The 20,425-nt window shown below is 33.1% G+C and overlaps 1 protein-coding gene across 2 annotated transcripts in view; it reads left to right on the top strand.

Annotated features, from left to right (window-relative positions):
- Positions 1–6,183: 6,183 nt before the first annotated feature.
- Positions 6,184–20,425, top strand: part of LOC143068673 (centrosomal protein of 41 kDa B-like) — a 35,244-nt gene continuing 21,002 nt past the window's right edge. The window contains exons 1-3 of one of the 2 annotated variants that reach the window (XM_076242912.1): positions 6,184–6,284; positions 6,379–6,442; positions 7,033–7,080. In XM_076242912.1, the coding sequence (XP_076099027.1) occupies positions 6,201–6,284; positions 6,379–6,442; positions 7,033–7,080 (196 nt within the window). In that variant the 5' untranslated portion in view covers positions 6,184–6,200. Of the gene's footprint in view, positions 6,285–6,378; positions 6,443–7,032; positions 7,081–18,417; positions 18,663–20,425 lie in introns of those variants that run through there. The other variant, XM_076242920.1, reaches the window with a different exon arrangement.

The raw sequence follows: 20,425 nt of genomic DNA, 5'->3' as shown, positions 1-20,425 counted from the left end.
ATCTTTGTGATTTTGCAAAAACTATAGAAGATATAGAGGATCTGCAAATGGAAAGGATTATTCCTACAAATCATCAGTCTAAAAGTTATTGGCATTGAAGGTAGTTTTTATACGACCGCAAAAAAAATTTGGGATGGTATAATGGTATGATGTCGTCGTCTGCGTCGTCGTCATCGTCTAAGTCGTCCGAAGACACATTGGTTTCCGGACAATAACTTTAGTTTAAGTGAATGGAGTCTATGAAATTTAATAAGATGGTTCAATACCACAAAGGGAAGGTTGGGATTGATTTTTGGGATGATGGGTCCAACCGTATAGGAATTAGGGGCCCAAAAGGGGCACAAAACAAGCATTTCCTACTTTCAGGATAATAGCATTTGTATAAGTATTTCATTTGCTCTGAAAATATACCACAATGTTTATTACCACAAGTAAAAGGTTTAGATTCATGATGGGGGTTCTGGTTTAGGAATTCAGTGTAAAAAAGGGGCCTAAAACAAGCATTTTTCTAGTTTCCAGACAACAACTTGTGTTTAAGAGTATGGATCTCTCTGACATTGTATTTACAAGGTTCCATACTACAAAGGAAATGCTGGGTTTGAGTGTGGGGATAATTGCTCAAAGGGGGATTCAAAATTCAGTTTGGGGGGTTCCAATTTTTTTAAGGGGTTCAAATTTTTTTTTCAAAATTTTTCAAATTTCAAATTTTTTTTTAAATTTCAAGAAGAATCTTTAATTGAACAGTATTGTGAATTGATTTGTAAGATCTTGACATTTATTTTGTGTCAGAAACCTATACTATGTCAAAAATTTGATCACAATCCAAATTCAGACAGTATCAAGCTTGAATATTGTGCCAAAATTTGCCCCAGCTGTTCAGGGTTCAACCTCTGCGGTCGTATCAGGCTGCGCTCAGCGAAGCAATTTATAAACAAATTTTGTGAGTTTTTGTTTTTCTCTCCAGAAAGTATAGAAGATAGATGGATGGAGAGAAACTGTCGACAGCAAGAATGATAATCTATGAAATGATAAACATGACTAAAATTTAAAATAGGCAGTGTCTGTGCGTACCCGCATGCGGGTACGAATAGTCAAATTGCCATTCGTAGGCTACACGTACCCACATCCAGTTTTATAATCAAATGTAAACTGTAAAACAGAAACTGAAATTTTTAGAATATTTTAAACGAATAAAATTAAGTTTAATTCCTCCTAAATTTTTGTGTTTCCAGTTCTTTTTTTCTCTCTCTGCAGCTGCAATTGACTCCGAGTTTATACAATTGTAGAAAATTAATCATCTGATAGTTTTGAACAAATTGTTCCAATTCAGGATAACTTTGAAGTGTCTTCCCCACATGTTTATCACTCTCTTTCATTTTAAGAATATTTATTAACTGAGGAAAACTTTTCACTTACCTATATATAAATATTTATAAAACTTCTAAGTAGTTTTAATCAATTTATTCACTAATTGCGATAATTCATATATATATATATATATATATATATATATATATATATATATATATATATATATATATATATATATATATATATATATATATATATATATATATATATTTCACGTTTCATTCTCGCTCCGATGCCATTTTATAATAAAACCAGATGCGGGTACGCGTAGCCTACGAAAGGCAATTTGGCTATTCGTACCCGCAATCGAGTACGCGCAGACACTGCCTTTAAAATATCGGTCTAGAGTTTTTTTTCTTTTCTTGTGGTGAAGTTCACTATATTTGCTTAAGATTAATGCCCAAGAAGGTTTGGTTCATGTATATATATATATACAAGTCTAAATTGAAAACTACGTTCAATCCTACTCCTATGATTTGCGTTGAATAAAAACCGCAATTTTTATACATGTGCATGTAAAACAAATTTCGTTGTAGAAGGGTATAAATACAGAACGTACATTTTCCAAAAGACCAAAAAAGTGAAAAGGTATATTTTAACAAAACGCATTTGACTAACAGGTCGAACAACTGATCTTAAACCCTGATGACTGCCATTGGCGATTGCCAAATTAATAAATTGATCACAAGATGTAACAAAATGGATCTTAATATTAATTTAATACTAAACAGAAAACAATAAACTTGCGGCAAAGATGTTATACCACAAACATGATTTTTTTTGTACACCAGATCCGGATTTCGATAATAAATGTCTCTTCAGTGATGTTAGAGATCGAAACGGTATTTGGAAGGCCATATAATTAACCTCAATTTAGGATAGACTTTTGAATTTAAAGAGTCAAAATAGGATGAACGGATCTCAAAAACATGTTTAACCCCGCCGCAATTTTGCGCCTGTCCCTAGTCAGGAGCCTCTGATCTTTGTTAGTCTTGTAGGAATTTTTAATTTTAGCTTCTTGTGTATAATTCGAAGTTTAGTATGACGTCCATTATCACTGAACTAGTATACACACATGTTTAGGGGCCAGCTGAAGGACGCCTCCAGGTGCGGTAGTTTCTCGCTACATTGAAGACCTGTTGGTGGCCTTCGGTTGTTGTCTGCTCTATGGTAGGGTTGTTGGCGCTTTGACACATTCCCCATTTCCATTCTCAATTTTGTTAAGCAGTACTAGTACTTAAAGTATAATACTGCACTGTCACTATATATTTAAATCTAGTCATAAAATAAACACCAAAGTCTTAACACAAGACAAGACAAGAACAGACAGACAGACAGAAAATCACCGAAGTCTTAACACAAGACAAGACAAGAACAGACAGACAGGTCCGGTATTAATGATTATGAGAATTACGATTTTTTCTTTATCCTATACGTATCGGTCTGTTAATGTTGTTCCTAAAACCTAAAAGTCTTAAATTACAATCATGTTTTTGATTTGAGACCAGAATATTGTCGAAAAAAATAGCTAAAATGTTAATTGCGTTTCAATGTAAGAAAGAGTCCAGGAAACGCTCAGAATGCACGATTTTGCGTTATTTTTCTCAGAGCTTCTTGGGGCCTTAGGCGGCCCCCAGACCGCTCGGCAAAAATGTTTTGCCTCACTATTAAAAGAGGCTAGTTACGGCCCTGACAGGTTAGTCTGTACTTAGAGTAGTTTTTGAGGTTGAAATACAGCCATTTTGTCCGTTTGTTATGACGAACCTTAATACAAAAAAAAATCCCGTTTCCTTTTATTCGCTTTTGCAAAACAGAGGCGGATTTCGGATCCCCAATGGAGCTACAATATGATAAATGCATATACTTTTTACAGACAACAACTACTTCCAAACGTTGTCCAAGGGAGCAATTAGATACATTTTAACAGTATCATGGCTCCAAGCTACTAATATTTGATCTTACTCTTACATTCAGCGTGTATTGCGGGTAGCAGTGTAAACAAGGTATCAAGATTTCAAGATTTTATTGTAAAGCAACGCTCAGACACATATATGTGTAACATGAGGTACATATATACATTGATAAACATGATTTATAACATAAAGGTATCAACAACCTCTCATATGATCGTCATGCAATCGATATCATAAAAAATGAAAACAAAACAATAAAAATTGCATGCGTTCAAAGCGCTTTTCTGGATCAACTTTCATCAGGAACGCTCAAAAGCGGAATATTTGAATGCCAACAACTTATAACAACCGAAATAGTTGATGAAATGTTAGAGAATCAGATGATCGTTCAAAATGTACATTCAAAAATCATCTGCCGGCATGATTGCAGTTATAGTGAGAAGTCGTAAAGCAGAACGGAAAAACTGCAATCAAATTTGAGAGAATACACGTGTAATGAACCATTTTATTGCTTAAAGTTCAGTAGAAAATATATATATAATCAACCCTATCATACTTTTTTGGCTTTCTGTGAGTTGGTCATGCAAATTTTACTGATACTCCTAAATGATGGGCGCTGGGAAAACCTAATAGTTTTGAATTATTTATCTGAAACACTAAGCTTATGTTACATTTTTTTAAAACGTAAATCCACACGTTTGATGAAAGGTTTAAAATATTTTTTTCAATAGATGCATAACTTTAAAATTTTCAGGATACTGCATGTTATCTCATGTGATTCATGTCCAATTTGTGTTAAAAAAAACCTGCTTCTCAGTCTTTTCAATTATTTTGCAATGAAAAAATATTTGATATATTTCGCGCTTTTTATTCCTAACAGAATTATCATAATCAAAGCCGTGTTTCTTGTTTTGAAATGAATTCTCCACTTAATAGAAATTCATTTTGTTATTCAGTTTTTCATCGCTTACAACTGTCTGCCTCTATAGTTTTATTTTATATATATTAACTTTTAAGTAACAGTAACTGTTCATATCATTTTGTTCCGTTTCGTTTCGTTCCGCTTTTATTGCTTTGAACTTTACAGGTACCACTCTTTTCGCCCGTTTTCTATTTTTGATATCTTAAAAAAAAAGCAGTTTCAAAAAGCAAAATAATTTAAACTGCACGGTAAGTTAAGTACTTTTAAAGTTTGATTAAATATCTAAACTAACAAATTTAAAAACGATGTTTAGAATTTTAGAATTTTAATTATTTTGGTGAAAATTTCAAAAATTTTAAATATTAATATTGATATTTTAAAACTTTGGTCAAAATAAAAAATCTAAAATTTAGTGCACATATAGATTTTTTCAAAATGTAGATGCAGGTGTTATTGTTACACCTATATATATTGAGTGTTCGACTTGTATACTAAGTAAATTTAATCACAATCATAAAAGCAAGGATGAACTCACTAGATGTATACGAAATAGTATTGCATATGAAGATTTATTCCTTTACTTACTTAACATGCTATGAGACGAACTATCTACATTTGCGCGAATTTGAATGCTGATACGTATTACATTTTCACAAACAAATGGCAGGGGAGGATCCAACCATTTTTAAAAGAGAGTTCTAACTCAGGTTAAAGGGGTTTCAACCATTTGTCCCTATTCAATAGCATTAATGATAGTCGAAAAAATGCGGTTCCAACCCCGAACCCCATATATTTAAGATTATATCTCATAATTCATATATCAGATTATATCTCATAAACTATATCAGATATCTTTAAGACTTACAAAGTTTAAAAGATATCTTCAAGGATGCATGTTTATACTATACTAATCTTTGATATATTGAAGTTAGATTAAATAGTAAACTTTCTTGTCATACATTCTGCTATTCTGTCAAATATTATGTGTTTATATATGTATAATGGATCGATGGGAATCAAATGTGCACCTATTTCATTTAGACTTTGGTTTTAATAATTACATATACTTGTAAATCGGCGATTTAAAATGGTGAATTTTGTTTTTGTATCTGTGCAAATATGGTTATATCTACTTTTCATCAGGTAAATTTTGCGCAAACGAAATAACTTTTCAACAGATAAATTTCGTGCAAACGTATTTGAGTTTTCACGCCGAGAAATCAAGGAAAATGTTGCGCGCAAACGTAAAATAAATTTGCACAACTACAGCTATCAGACCTATTAGTATTCTATTACATAATGCCGGTAGTCTCAGACATCATGCATGCTTTTGGTAATGTTCTTATTGGAATTTTGGAACTGGGAAACCTGTATAATAGTATGACCCTGGATTCATTCTGGAACTGTTTATTGAACCAACTTAAGAACATTTCTGCAATCAGTTTATTTTTTACTCTTCAGGTCATTTTTCTAATTTGAAAAAAAAATGAGCTTTTAGCCAAATTAAGTGTTTTTTCTTAATATTTTGTTTTAAAAAACTTTCGATTTTCTAAGTGGCTTTTTGTTTTAAGCGAAAAATTGAAGTAGAAATAAACTGTTAAAATCTTTATTAAATTTAATTATCAGACTTACTAAAACTAAATATTGAATAATGCCTGTTGAAAATTGAAACATTTATTACTCATACAATAATATTTTCTTCGGATTTATAATTTTTCCTTCTCCAAACTACTAATGCAATCTTAAATATCAAATATCAAATACTATACAAATCCTTGATTTAATTTATAACAAGGATTTGTATAGTAGATCATAGTAACTATACAAATCCTTGATTATAACAGCTGGAGTTTTTCCTGATTAACACCTAATAGAAAATTGTGTGTCATGCATACATATCGTCACTCAATATAATTATGCTGAATATAGTTCTGTCATAAAAGTCTTGTGTCAAAAATCATATTTAAAAGTACCCGCTAATTTTAGTTCAACGCATGCGTGTTGCAGTCACGAAGGGTTACGGACGAAAACAGTACAAAATGTCTTCCGTCAGTACGGCGAAAGCAAAACCGGTGAATGTAAGTTGTAATAGAATAAAGCCATATTTTCAAAATTCCACATTTTCAATAAATTCAGATAGACCAATTTTCTACTGTGTTATTTTTTCTTCAGGTATTGGACAAGAAAATACCAGTAAATCCCAAGTACCAACATGTTCGAGCCACAGTTGATACAGGTATGGAATGCACAAAAATAAACAAAGACACGTGAAAGCTAACTGTCATGATTAACACTTTACCACTTCCAAAAGCATATATTCTTATATCTAAATCAATCGTTTGTACCATTCAGTCCGTGTTAGAATATAAAACTTAAAATTTAAATACCATCAACTTTCAAAATAGCACAGGTATTTGGGGGCATGGACCCCCCTTTTTTCATATTTACAATTTTCTAATGCCTATTTTTTAGGCATTAACCCGTAAATAACGGACGAAAATGCCTTTTTTTTTTGCTATTAACACATGAACTCAATGTTAAAAATAACTCATGATTTTCTGGAAATCTTAAATAAGTATTCCATGGAGTGCATTAATCATTAATTATCAATTTTTGAATGCAAACTCATAGACAAGTAAATTTGGTCTCAAAATGGTCTTAATATATTTATCTTTCACCAAAAGTTTTATTTTTTGCTAATTTGTTGGTTAGTATATGCATGTAAACAATGACAAGATATTGGATTGTAGGACTTAGGGATGTTTGTAAAAACTGTCTGCTATTGTAATTTTTCACAAACTACATGTATATTTATTTTTTTACTAGGTTCCAGTGTCACAAAGTATATGGAAAAGATTGAAGATATACGAAAAAGTAAGTCTATATACTTGAAGCTTATTTAGGCAAATATGCTAGAGATACTGCCTCTGTCTAGCTCTGATGGTTAATTTCTTATTAATTTTCATGACCATAGGGTTTCTGGAATTTTTATTCAATTCATGTATGATGGGATACATCTATATACAGCTATTGTAATGGTCATTTATATTTACATCTGGGTAGGTCTCTCCACAACATGCTAAGTGAGCATGTTCTAGGATATAGATTTCGCTTTAAAAAAGAGTGATAGAAAGTTTCTGTTGCCCTAGATTTCAAAAAAATTATCAAGTGTCACCTTGTGATTTTGATGATGTCTATCTTGAAGTATGTTAAGTTTAAGATTGATATTCTAGGTTATCATGTTGTTTATCCTCTAATTACTTGTTATAGTGTACTTTATTTGTCTTTGTAAATTATTACATTACTGTTTAGTCTATTTATGGAAATATCCATTTGACCTGCCTGCTCTTTTTATGCCTCCACTGTAATTGGGGTACTTACTTACTTACTTACTGCCCGGTATGCCATCGGCATGTAGGGCAGCAACAAAGGTTCTCCATTTCTGTCTGTCTTTGGCCATCTTTTCTACTGTTCCCCATGTTTTGTTCATGGTCTTCAGTTCTCCTTCTACAGTACGTCTCCATGTGTTTTTTGGTCTTCCTCGCTTACGCCTTCCTTCTGGAGTCCAATGTAATGCTGTTTTAGTGATGGAATTACTATCTCTTCTAATCACATGCCCAATCCATTTCCAACGCCTTCTCACTAATATTGTACCCATGCTATCTTGCTGACACTGGTTTAAAAGATCTTCATTGGATATTTTGTTTGGCCAGAAAATGCGCAGGATTCTCCTTAAGCTTTTGGTATGGAAAACTGACAGTTTGTTAAGATCGACTTCTGTCATCCTCCAGCATTCTGATCCGTATAACAGAGTAGATAGTACACAACTCTGGTACAGTTTTAGTTTGGTCTTCTTACTATACTGTGATGATTTCCATACACTGTTAAGTGTTCTAAATATATTCCTGGCTTTGTTCAATCTGTTCATTATGTCATTTCCTGCACCACCATCGTTTCTTATTGTACTTCCTAGGTATGTAAATGTTTCTGTGATGGGGAGATCTTTTCCATCTACTAGGATAGGAGTTGGGTTATTGATGTTTAGCGTCATGACTTCAGTTTTGGTTTGGCTGATTTTAAGTCCAACTTGACTAGCAAAAGTATTAAGGCGGTTTGTCTTCTCTTGTAAATGGTGGTGGGTATGCGATTAAAGAGCAAGATCATCAGCAAAATCAAGATCCTCCAATGTTGCTGAAAGGTTCCATCTTATTCCTCTTGGAGCATCTTCCGTTGTTTTTTTCATTACCCAGTCAATGACGACATTGAAAAGAAGAGCAGACATCACACAGCCTTGTCTAACTCCTGTTTTTACCTCAAACCAGATGTTGCTTTGCCCTACACTGCAAGTGAAATTGTTGTAGAAACTTTTTATGAGCTCAATTATTTCTTTTGGAATACCATATGATCTGAGTATTCGCCACAAGGTCTATTGATACTGTCAAAAGCCTTCTGAAAATCCACAAAGTTGATGTAGAGCTGTCTTTGCCATTCTGTACATTGTTCGATGATGTTACGTAAAGCAAAGATTTGATCGACGCACCCTCTACCTTTACGGAATCCTGCTTGCTCCTCTCTTAGTTGTTTATCAACTGCATCTATTATTCTTTGGATAATAATTTTGGCCATGATCTTACTTGGGATTGACAATAGAGTTATACCTCGCCAGTTGTTACAATCACTTAGAGCTCCTTTCTTGGCTAACTTTATTATTATGCCTTTTGTCCAATCCTCAGGTATAATTTTTCCTTCCCATATTGAAGTAAATAGAGATTGAAGAATTTCAGCTGCAAGTTCTGGGTCGACTTTGAAAAGTTCTGCATTTAGATTGTCCTGCCCTGGTGATTTTCCATTTTTTAATGCTTTTATTGCTGTTATTATTAGGGCCCCGCCGACTAAGGCGGGTCGCCCTATAGTGATCAGTCTGTCCGTCCGTCCGTCCGTCTGTCCGTCCGTCCGTCCGTCCGTCCGTCCGTAACACTTTAACTTTGTGTCCGCTCTATATCTTAAAAACCGTTATGATTTCAAAGTTTATACTTGACATCCATTTTAACCAACACCAGAGGGTGTGTCATGATGTATGTAAAACTTCCTAGGTCAAAGGTCAAGGTCAAAAACTTTGGTTTCAGTTGACAACCCTGTGTCCTGTGGTGAAGATCATGTCCGCTCTATATCTTGAGAACCGTTATGATTTCAAAGTTTAAACTTGACATCCATTTTAACCAACACCAGAGGGTGTGTCATGATGTATGTAAAACTTCCTAGGTCAAAGGTCAAGGTCAAAAACTTTAATTTCAGTTGACAACCCTGTGTCCTGTGGTGAAGATCGTGTCCGCTCTATATCTTGAGAACCGTTATGATTTCAAAGTTTATACTTGACATGTATATGAACCAACACCAGAGGGTGTGTCATAATTTATGAACGACTGCCTAGGGCAAAGTTCAAGGTCAAAAACTTTGGTTTCAGTTGACAACCCCATGTCCTATGGTAAAGATTGTGTCCGCTCTATATCTTGAGAACCGTTATCATTTCAAAGTTTATACTTGACATGTATATAAACCAACACCAAAGGGTGTGTCATAATTTATGTGCAACTTCCTAGGTCAAAGGTCAAGGTCAAAAACTTTGGTTTCAGTTGACAACCCCATGTCCTATGGTAAAGATCGTGTCCGCTCTATATCTTGAGAACCGTTATCATTTCAAAGTTTATACTTGACATGTTTATAAACCAACACCAAAGGGTGTGTCATAATTTATTTACAACTTCCTAGGTCAAAGGTCAAGGTCAAAAACTTTGATTTCAGTTGACAAACCCATGTCCTATGGTAAAGATACAATTTTTTAATGCACATTATTCACAGCGGGGCCCACAGAGATGGCTCCCATCTCAATGATATCTAGTTTCCATTCTTTCTGGTAAGTTGGTATTTATTTCCAAATCTTGAAGTGCCTCAATTATAATTGCTTCTTCATCTGGAGCTGGTCTGTTGAGTACTTCTTTAAAGTGTTCTGCCCATCTGGCTTTCTGCTCTTCTTCTGTTGTCAATAGCCTCCCATTTTTGTCTTTTATATGGACATCATTATTGCTTCGAAATTTACCACAGATTTCTCTTGTTATCTTGTAAATTTTTCCTTGTTCACCCTTTTCAGCTGCTTCTTCTGCTTGTTTAGCAAGGTCTTCCATGTAAGCTCTTTTGTCTGCTCTAGCCATTCGCTTAACATTTTTGTCTAAAACTCTATAGCTTGCTTTGTGTCTTTCTTGTAGCCTTTCTGATTTTGTGTCCAGTATTTTCTTATTCATATGGCGTCTTTCTTCTATAACCTTCCAAGTACCTGGTGTAATCCATTTCTTCATCTTTTTGCCCTGCTTAAAACCAAGACAGTCCTGGCTAGTTGTTTCGTATATTGTTCTTATTTGATCCCATTTTGTGTTGACTTCTGTTGTTTCTGATGAGACCATGTCAGGATTATCTGTCAAAGCTTGAAACTTATTCTTCAATTGAAGGATGAATGCATTCTTTACTTTATGATCTTGTAGTTTTTCAATATCATAACGTGTAGGAACAAGTGTTTTACGTCCTGTACTTCTCAATTTCATCTTAATATTTGCAGTAACAAGGTGATGGTCACTACCAACATCTGCTCCCCTCTTAACTTTAACATCTAGTAATGAACGTCTCCAAGTACCATTTATCATAAGGTGGTCGATCTGGTTCTTATCCCTTCCATTTGGAGAACACCATGTTAACTTATGGATATCTTGATGTGAAAAGAGTGTTCCTCCTACAACCAGGTTGTACGCTGCACACAATTCTACTAGTCTTTCTCCATTATCATTTATAGTACCACATCCATGTTTACCTATTATTCTGTCCATATCAGTGTTGTTGTTTCCCACTTTGGCATTCAAATCACCCATCACCACTAGAAGATCATGACGTGGTACCAATCTCACTTCTGCTTGTAGTTGCTCGTAAAAGGTGTCTTTTGCAGCTTCATCACTGTCATTTGTTGGTGCATAGCATTGTATAAGGGTCATGTTGGTGTGCACTCCTTTCAATTTTGCTGTTATCAATCTACTATTAACAGGTTTCCATTCAATAAGTACCTTCTCAGTGCCTTTCTTAAGGATGATGGCTACTCCTTCAAAATGATGGTTGTCTTCTCTGCCTGAGTAAAGAACTGTTTCACCTGTGTCAGTTTTCATTTTACCAGAGCCTGTCCATCTGCATTCACTAACTCCCAAAATGTGCAAGTTATATCGCCTCATTTCAGATGTGACCTGTGCGAGTTTTCCAGTTTCATACATAGTACGTACATTCCAGAATCCTATTCTGGTTTTTGCTTTAGCGCTCAGCACTTCATTCCTGCCAGTAGCTTCCTTGCGGCTTTCACCACTGGCAATCATACTATTTACTTGAAGGCCTAATCGCACAGCGGTTGTGTTTGATTCCTTTGTTGCTGTTTCCGTAACTTAAATCTTTTTATAGGATAGGGTTGTTGGCCCTATGCCAAACCCCCTGCTTGGAGGGCCAGGGATTTTTTGTCGAGGTTTCCTTCCTTTAGATAAGTTGCCTACCAGGGCTGACGAACCATTATCTGCCCGTTTTTATATTGGAGTTTCTTTCTCCTAGATAAATTACCTTCCTGGGTTAACGATCTTCATCTAACCGGCTATTTACCCATAGTTGGGGCAAGGTTAATGAGAGTAAGGGCGTGTCCACACGTCGGTTGGCCTACACTCTGCATCTTTAGGGCCCTTGCTGCTCCAAGATCCTCTACAGTTAAGCCTGAGATGCTAGACCTCAGTTACCATGTGCTGTCGCGGGGAGGCACTGTAGAAGTCTTGACAGTGTAGAGGCTATGTACTGGCAGGAGAGGCTTACTCACTCGGCTCTCTCTTCGCTTACATATGTAGGCTAGCCAGCGGCAGCTGCTTTTCATAAAAAAACAACCACACTAGACGCATACTACTGCCCTGTGGAACAACCACCAGCACATTGGGGTGGCATTAGGTAAATAATACCCTTGTTCAGGCCAAATAAAAATATATATGTGGTTCCAGTTACATTCTTTTAAAAAATAGGGTTGGTAGGTAGGCAATTTTTTTATTTTTTTAAGTATAAGTATAAATTTTTTTTTATTTTATATTGTCAAAATCTGGGGGGAAAAATCGGTGTTTACCGAAATTGATCAGTATAATACATGCCCCAACGGGAAGTTCACCATTTTTATGTGTTTTGTTTGTAAAATAAACAGTCATGTTAATGTTTCTAGTAAGTTTCATTGCATTATGTTATAAATTTTCCATTTAAGCCACAACAGATACTTCTGATTGAAATTCAGATGACAGAAGTCTATGAATTAAATTATTTAAATTCACAATCCTCGAAATTTGATCGTTTGAAAATTTATTTTTCAGAAATGAAAAAAAAAGTTCTAGGGTCGGGTAATTGGAACCACACATATATTTTTATTTGGCCTCATCTGTACGTATGTACGTCCCAAAATTGGTTACTCTAACTGAAGTTTGCCTCAACCAAATGCTATAAAACTTATATACAATGCTTATAAGTTATTACCAACAAAACACAGATCAAGTTTGAATTTAGGTAGTGTGACATCACTTTAACTGTTCTTAAGATACATGTATGTCCCTTTATAATTTTATATGCAAGCAGGGTTATTATCTGTGTTCCATGGGCATATTCCCCATTTATTTGCTAATGTGCTTTGTCTATATGCCTTTTTGTTTTTCTTTGTTGGCATGTTTGTTTGTTTTTATAGTGATGAAGATTGTCAGACAATGTTGACTACTGTACCCCTATATTTGACATTTTTAACTGGATTTTCGAAAGAAAAATCAGTTATTGATTTTGGGATGTACCGCTTGTGGGTGGCTGCCAAACAGTGTCCATTTATTAACATAAAAAAAACTTTGATGAAATCTTTTTAAATTTAGATATGTTGTTTCCTGTGACTAATTGAAGGTCATTCAATTTTCATGATTTTAGCTGTTCTTGTTAATGAGTTATAGACCTGTTAGTAGCAAATCTTTTAGATTCTTTATATGAATTTGAGTTATTTCCCTTTGAACAGAAATTATTAATTAATTTCTTTGTCATTTGGTCTCTTGTTAGATTTCTTTTAAATTTTAAGACCTGTCTTTAAATTGGTCAACAACTATGTCCAAAAGGCAAAATTTTAAAAGAAATTGAATTCTGGGTGTTTTTTTGATATCCTGAATCTAAGTGATATTTAGATTTATGATTATGATTTGAAAATAGATGTTTAGGCCACAGACCACCATTAAATTCCTCTATTAATTCTTTATAATGCTTTGTCTCATTAAAAAAAAAATTCACCCATTCTTTTTGTCAAATCTTTTTGTGTGTATAAAGTACAGTACTACATGTAGTCCAAAAATATATTTAGAACATCCAGAAAGATTTACTCCAGCATCTTACAAATTTAGCCAATACACATTCATACCCCTATGGACAAGTCAAGAGATGTTATGAAAGCTGTAAATATTACCCTTTTGCATACATGTGGCCTAATCACTCTTTCAATATCAAAATTATTTTCCACCCCATAAAAGCAAAGAAATGAATGAGAAAGGGAAATAAATAAATTAGGAAAAATATACTTTAAAGGAACTACACAACTATATGAGGACAAAGAAAAGCAGGATTATTAATTGTGGTGTTGAGCCTTTAACATCATATCATTTTAGTGGTTTAATCATATCTAATTTTAGTTTATGAAAATAAGTTTGAGTTATTTCCCTTTGAACAGAAATGGTTTTATTAATGAGTAATTAGATTGTCTTTTAAAGTGTGTTATGATGGTAGATGTCATATTTGTTATGTGGTATTTTATATTTGTTGACTGTGTTAATATCTAATTTTTACTTGTTTCTGTTGGGGGTTCAGATTTGTAAATATCATTTACATTAATTTATTACAAAATATTCAATCACAATCCAAATTGAAAGCGGTTTTAAGCCTTAATGTTGTATCCATTCGTTTGATGTGTTTGAATTTTGATTTTGCCATTTGATTACGGTAGGAAATTTCAGTTTTGAATTTTCCAATGAGTTCTGTATTTTATTATTTTGCTTTTTGGTTAACATTGCAAGTCAAATGTCTTTTGACATTTCAGTTATTGTAGAGTGTGAAAGTCACAGATACCTTCATGTTATTGAGGAAATCTTTGTTAAATTGTTAAAATTGCCTTCAGCTTCTCATTTTGAGTGCCCTGTCAGACTAATTAACTAATCATTTACTAATGTACTGTGTATATAAACATTTCAGGTATCAGTCATCCTTGTAATTAAAGATATAAACCTAGGAAGATGTTGACTCTCATTTATGACCGATACCTTATCTGTAAACTTCTATACCCTCTCTCTCTCTCTCTCTCTCTCTCTCTAAATGGCAGGAAGCCATTCTGAAGATATATTTACTAATCATCACTGAACTGGTGTTGGTTTTGGTCTTAACTTTGAGGCATATATAGGTGTTACTTTTCTGTTGGTAGTGGCGTTAACAATTGTTAAGTTTTCTGCTCAAGTCAGATTTATAAGAAATAAGTGTGATACATCAATGATATTTTCTTTGAAGTTGCATTACTATCAGTACATATCAGTATGATGATTGCTTTATTTGGAAGCCCCTCTATGTCATGGTGTAGCAATTTTCAAATTAATAAGCAATTTTCAATCAAGTTTTCTGTTTAACTACGGTAAGTAAAATGCCTTAATGAGATAGTGAGCTTAGGGAACAAGTTTAAAAGGCTTCATATTGTGTGGAGCAGCTGATATTGTGATGATATCTATATTCAGACAACCAGATAATAGTTCTATTGGGCATGTATTTGCATAATTTGCATGATAGTGTCAGCAAACCAGAAGATGACTTCATAATCTTAGGTTCAAACTTATCAACGTCTGTTCATATATAATGATGTAGTGAGTTTCCATGCAGTGTACTATGGTTAAGCATTGTGACATAGTACATTAACTTTGGAAAATTATGAAATGGCCTTTAGGATTGTAACCTTAAGGAATGCTGAGATAAATTGTCTTTCAGCAGATTATTGATACATATGTTTTTTCAAGTAAAGAAGTATGTTGATTGTGCTTGTTACAGACAGTGTCTTAGTAAAATATCTTAAACTGTTATAGAACAATAAATGTGAAAGTGCAACTTCAGATTATTTTGGTACAAGCAAATCTGACATAAAATCCTTACTTCATAATAGTTATGAATTATAGAAATATGTTACAAATTATAAAACTGAAATGTATTAGGGCCACAGTAACTTTTAAGTAAAATACCATTCCTCTAAAACTAATTTTTCTCTGCTAACTGGAGTTACATCCCCTTATTTGAATTTAATTAAGATTTCAGGAGTGTGAGGTATTTAGTATCGCAGGGGCGGATGCAGCCATTATAAAAAAGGGGGGGGGGGGGTCCCAATCCAGGACAAAGGGGGGTTCCAACTATATGTCCCCATTCAAATGCATTGATCGTCCAAAAAAAGGGGGGTTCCAACCCCCAGAACCCTCCCCCTGGATCCGCCACTGGTATGATATCCATAAAAAGTGTTCATGAATAGCAAATATTAGCCCACAAATTGTTATAAATGCTTCAAGAAAGTAAAATAGAAAAAAATTGAGAAAAATAAATATTTTTCAAATTGTGTAGCTTGAAATGAATAGTATATGAATTTTCAATTTTTGAAATTTCAAAGAATTATAAATTTATTTGTCATGATTTCAATGAGTAATTCAGCAAAGGAGTATTGATGATATAATAGATTTAAAAATTAATCATACAAGTGCATATTATTTTAACATCAATATGATCTTTGTCATTTCTCAATTCTGATTAATAAGGCATCACTAATTTTTTATTACAAATGTCTGAAACATAACCTATAATTTCCCACTATAAACAGTAGGGTATAGATGAAAGTGAGAGAAACAGTCTTTAACCCTGCCACATTATGTATGTATGTGCCTGTCCCATGTCAGGAGTCTGTAATTCAGTTGTTGTTGTTTGTTTATGTGTTACATATTTGTTTTTTGTTCAATTTTATACGACCGCAAAAAAAAAAATTTGCGTCGCATAATGCTATCATGTCGTCGTCGTCGTCGTACGAAGACACATTTAGTTTCCGGACAATAACTTTAGTTTTAGTGAATGAATCTTTAAAAATTTTTACCAGAAGGTTCATTACTACTAAAGGAAAGTTATGATTGATTTTTGGGGTTATGGTCACAATAGTTTTGGAATTAGGGGCCAAAAGGGGGGCCCAAAATAAGCATTTTTGTAGTTTTCAAACAATAACTTGTGTTTAAGTGTATGAATCTCTCTGAAATTATACCAAAAGTTTCCATACTATGAAGGGATAGTTAGTATTGGTTTTTGGGGTTATGGTCCCAATAGTTAGGAATAAGGGGCCAAAAAAGGGGGCCCAAAATAAGCATTTTTGTAGTTTTCAAAAATAACTTGTATTTTAGTGTATGAATCTCTCTGAAAAGTGAAATTATACCACAAGTTTCCATACCATGAAGGGATAGTTAGTATTGATTTTGGGGGTTATGGTCCCAATAATTTAGGAATTAGGGGCCAAAAAGCGGGCCCATAATAAGCATTTTTGTAGTTTTAAAACAATAACTTGTGTTTAAGTGTATGAATCTCTCTGAAATTATACCACAAGTTTCCATACAATGAAGGGATAGTTAGTACTGACTTTGGGGGGTTATGGCTCAAAATTTTTTGGAATTGGGGACAAAAAAAGGGGGAAACTAGGTTCCTCTGGACAATTAAGACAATTTAAAAGCAATGTAAGGAAGGTTAGTCAAAAGCATTTAACATACAATGTTGGGTATGTTCATATTTACCTCCCTTACACAACTTGTAAATAATGTATAAAGAAATGTCAGGTTTTGGACTAATTGCCAAAAAAGGGGGGGGGGTAGTTTTCAATCCCCCCCCCCCCCCCAAATTTTTCAAATTTTTGAAAAGTTTGAAGAAGAAATCTTTAATTGCACAATATTGTGCAATAGATTTGTAAGTTCTTGATATTTGTTTTGTGTAATAAACCCATATTATGTCAAAAATTTTATCACAATCCAAATTCAGAGCTGTATCAAGCTTGAATGTTTTGTCCATACTTGCCCTAACTGTTCAGGGTTTGACCTCTGCGGTCGTATAAAGCTGTGCCAGGCGGAGCACCTGGTTTTATATAGATGAGGCTGTTAGTTTTCTTGTTTGAATTGTTTTACATTGTCTTATCGGGGCCTTTTATAGCTGACTATGCGGTATAGGCTTTGCTCATTGTTGAAGGCCGTACAGTGACCTATAGTTGTTAATTTCTGTGTCATTTTGATCTCTTGTGGACAGTTGTCTCATTGGCAATCATACCACATCTTCTTTTTTATATTTATAGAGATTTTCATTTTTTAGTTATGAAAATTGTAAAACTTCAGTAACTATCTTGATATATGTTTCCAATCAATTTAACAAATGAAGATATTGAATGCTATCTTACTATCAAAAAAAGTTTCGTAATAAATCTTTATAAGGGCAAAACTGATAAAGTAATTTATGGTAATGAAATTCCTGATGTCATAATTGCAGTAATGCCCGTTATTATATGCAATAGCATTACATCATTGGACTACATACTGGCAAGTAAACACCTTGAATTTTGTACTTTTTACTCTTTTGATTGTTATAATTTGTGTATCAGTTACGTAACCAATGTAAAGTGTTAAAAGTCATTGAATATTCACAATATAACAGGAATAATGGTTAATGATGTAGAGAACAAACAAAATTAAATGGCACCATCATTCAAATTAAACGTCTTTACCATTTCATTCAAACTGAATTTAAAAGATTTGAATTGTCGATAGAGATTTAATGGATATATAGATTTTAATAAAGCACATAATCAGCTTTTCATTTATATATCACACAACAGAATAAATCAACACAATTTCTTTATCATAAAATCGTAGGCATTCACTTCGATATAAGTTGTTCAGCTGTAAGAGGTTTTGCGTCGTCAATCGGAAAGGAACCAAAATTATTTTACTTATTTTTGTTACGACCAGCTTAAGAAAGCCATGTTATATAAGTAAATATGTACAAGTGACGATTAAAAGCCTTCAGCATACAGTTATTGACATAATTAACTTGTGAAGGTTTGAACTTGCTGTTACTTAGGGCAGATGCAATATTGAGTTTTAATGAGGAAAATGAAGGAATAAATTGATGAAATTAACAGAGAACTAATACTTGAAAAATTAAAATGCCTAAAAAAGGGAATTTAGCAACTCATAATACTAGTTATATGTCTCCAAGATTACCACCTGTGAGACCAAAAATATTCAAAGAAAATAGATTAGAATTAGTGAGAATTTTAACATCACTTCACAAAGGTAAGTTTTTAATTTTTTTTACTAATTAGGGTAAATTACAATTTTGATTTTACAAATATTGTTCCCATTTTACAGATATTTTTTTCAATAAATAGGCTAAATTATGATTTTGATTTTACTGATGTTTTTCTTGTTTTACAGAAATAAGCTTGTAGATTAGCCGAAAGTGATTTTTGTAGTGTGGGATTGAAATGAAAGTGAAAATCGAATTTTCATTTGTAATTTATCTGACAGATTCTTTAATTTATTTGAAACTGAAAGATTTTACACAGCAGAAGGTTAAGCTGTTCACTAGTTATTTTTGAAAGGTCATCATTTAACAGCTTGATATTATTATATTGCACATATCAAATTTGTTTCCCATCAAAGAAAGAAAAAGTTGTAAATTTAAATGAAAAGGAAAATCTAATCCATTGGAATTTAAGATTGATCCATGTGAAGAAAAAAATGCAGATAGGAAATACATTTTTTTTTTGTAAAGTTCAGAAAAGCTAGCAAAATGAATATTTCAATTAGTTTTGACTGCTCCTGCTCAGCTTCAGTTAAAACATCAATAAGAGTCAAGTGTTGCTAGGGGAAGATTGTATGGAGATACTCCATTGACATTTGAAAAACTGTTGTAGCCTACCTGTTAATGATCATAGCCATGTTTTGTATTTATTCTTTGTAAGACTCATTCAAACTCAGATAGATTTTATTGATTATGGTTAAATTAAATTTATATAAATGAATGTTTACAAATACTGTTGACAAGTAAACATTTCAGTTTAATATATGTAGGTGTGTTCTGTTCTTAGTTTCAAAGTGATAAAACAACTATAAACATGGTGAACTTGTAGTTTATAGTGTTATAAATTCCTTGATATCTACTTAAGTGATTTAATTGAAAGAAAATCTGTATAATTGATTGATTTTGGGGACAGAAATCAGTGATGTACTTATTTAAATGTATCACTAATGGGTAGAAACTGTTTAAAAGTACAAGGTGATAAAATTTGCCAAGAGTAGAATGTGTTACAGTAACTGAAATATGTTTGAAGTCAGTACAAAATGTGCAGAATAAATGTTTTTAATCAAAAGAGGTAAAAAAGGGTAATAAAATCATTACAAATGTCAACATACATGCAAGTGCTTAAAATGTATGAAAAAAGAATTAAATACCATTTTAAATTAGTATCTTGAAATAAAGCCAATCTTTTTGAATCTTCCTAAGAAATAAATCCTAAATGACAAATAGGACTAAAACCCAAAATACGATTCAAATTTAATTTTTTAAGATTTGTTATGGGTTTCTCAGTCTATGGAAGAAGCGATTCGATAAAAACTTTTCTTATATCAACGAGCGATATTGTCTTATATCAACGAGTTGCATTGTGGGAAATTTCAGACGAATGTTAGCATTTGTACGAAGAAAGGCAGATTTCTCGGTATAAAGTAATGACTCTTTTCTTAAAACAGGGTGACCTTTAACACGACATACGCCTGCTGTATAATTTCCATGAATTATTTTATGTAATAACAAGCAAGGTGTATTTAAACGAGAAAATTGAATTGTTGAATAAATGAAACATAAATGCACGATTTATCATTTGTAGATGTACACATTCAATAAATATCACGTAGCAAATTCAGTGGAATGCAATTGAGATGAATTCAATTGTTTGCTAAGCCAAAATCACCTATAAGTCAAAGATACTGCTATATTTTATTATATCAATGCGATGTTTGTCTTATATCATAGCGATGCTTTTAAAATATCAAAA

This window comes from Mytilus galloprovincialis, chromosome 1, assembly GCF_965363235.1.
Source record: "Mytilus galloprovincialis chromosome 1, xbMytGall1.hap1.1, whole genome shotgun sequence".
NCBI classification, from domain to species: Eukaryota; Metazoa; Mollusca; class Bivalvia; order Mytilida; family Mytilidae; genus Mytilus; species Mytilus galloprovincialis.
The sequence above is the reverse complement of the archived record's forward strand: the minus strand, read 5'-3'. Positions and strand labels throughout refer to the sequence as shown.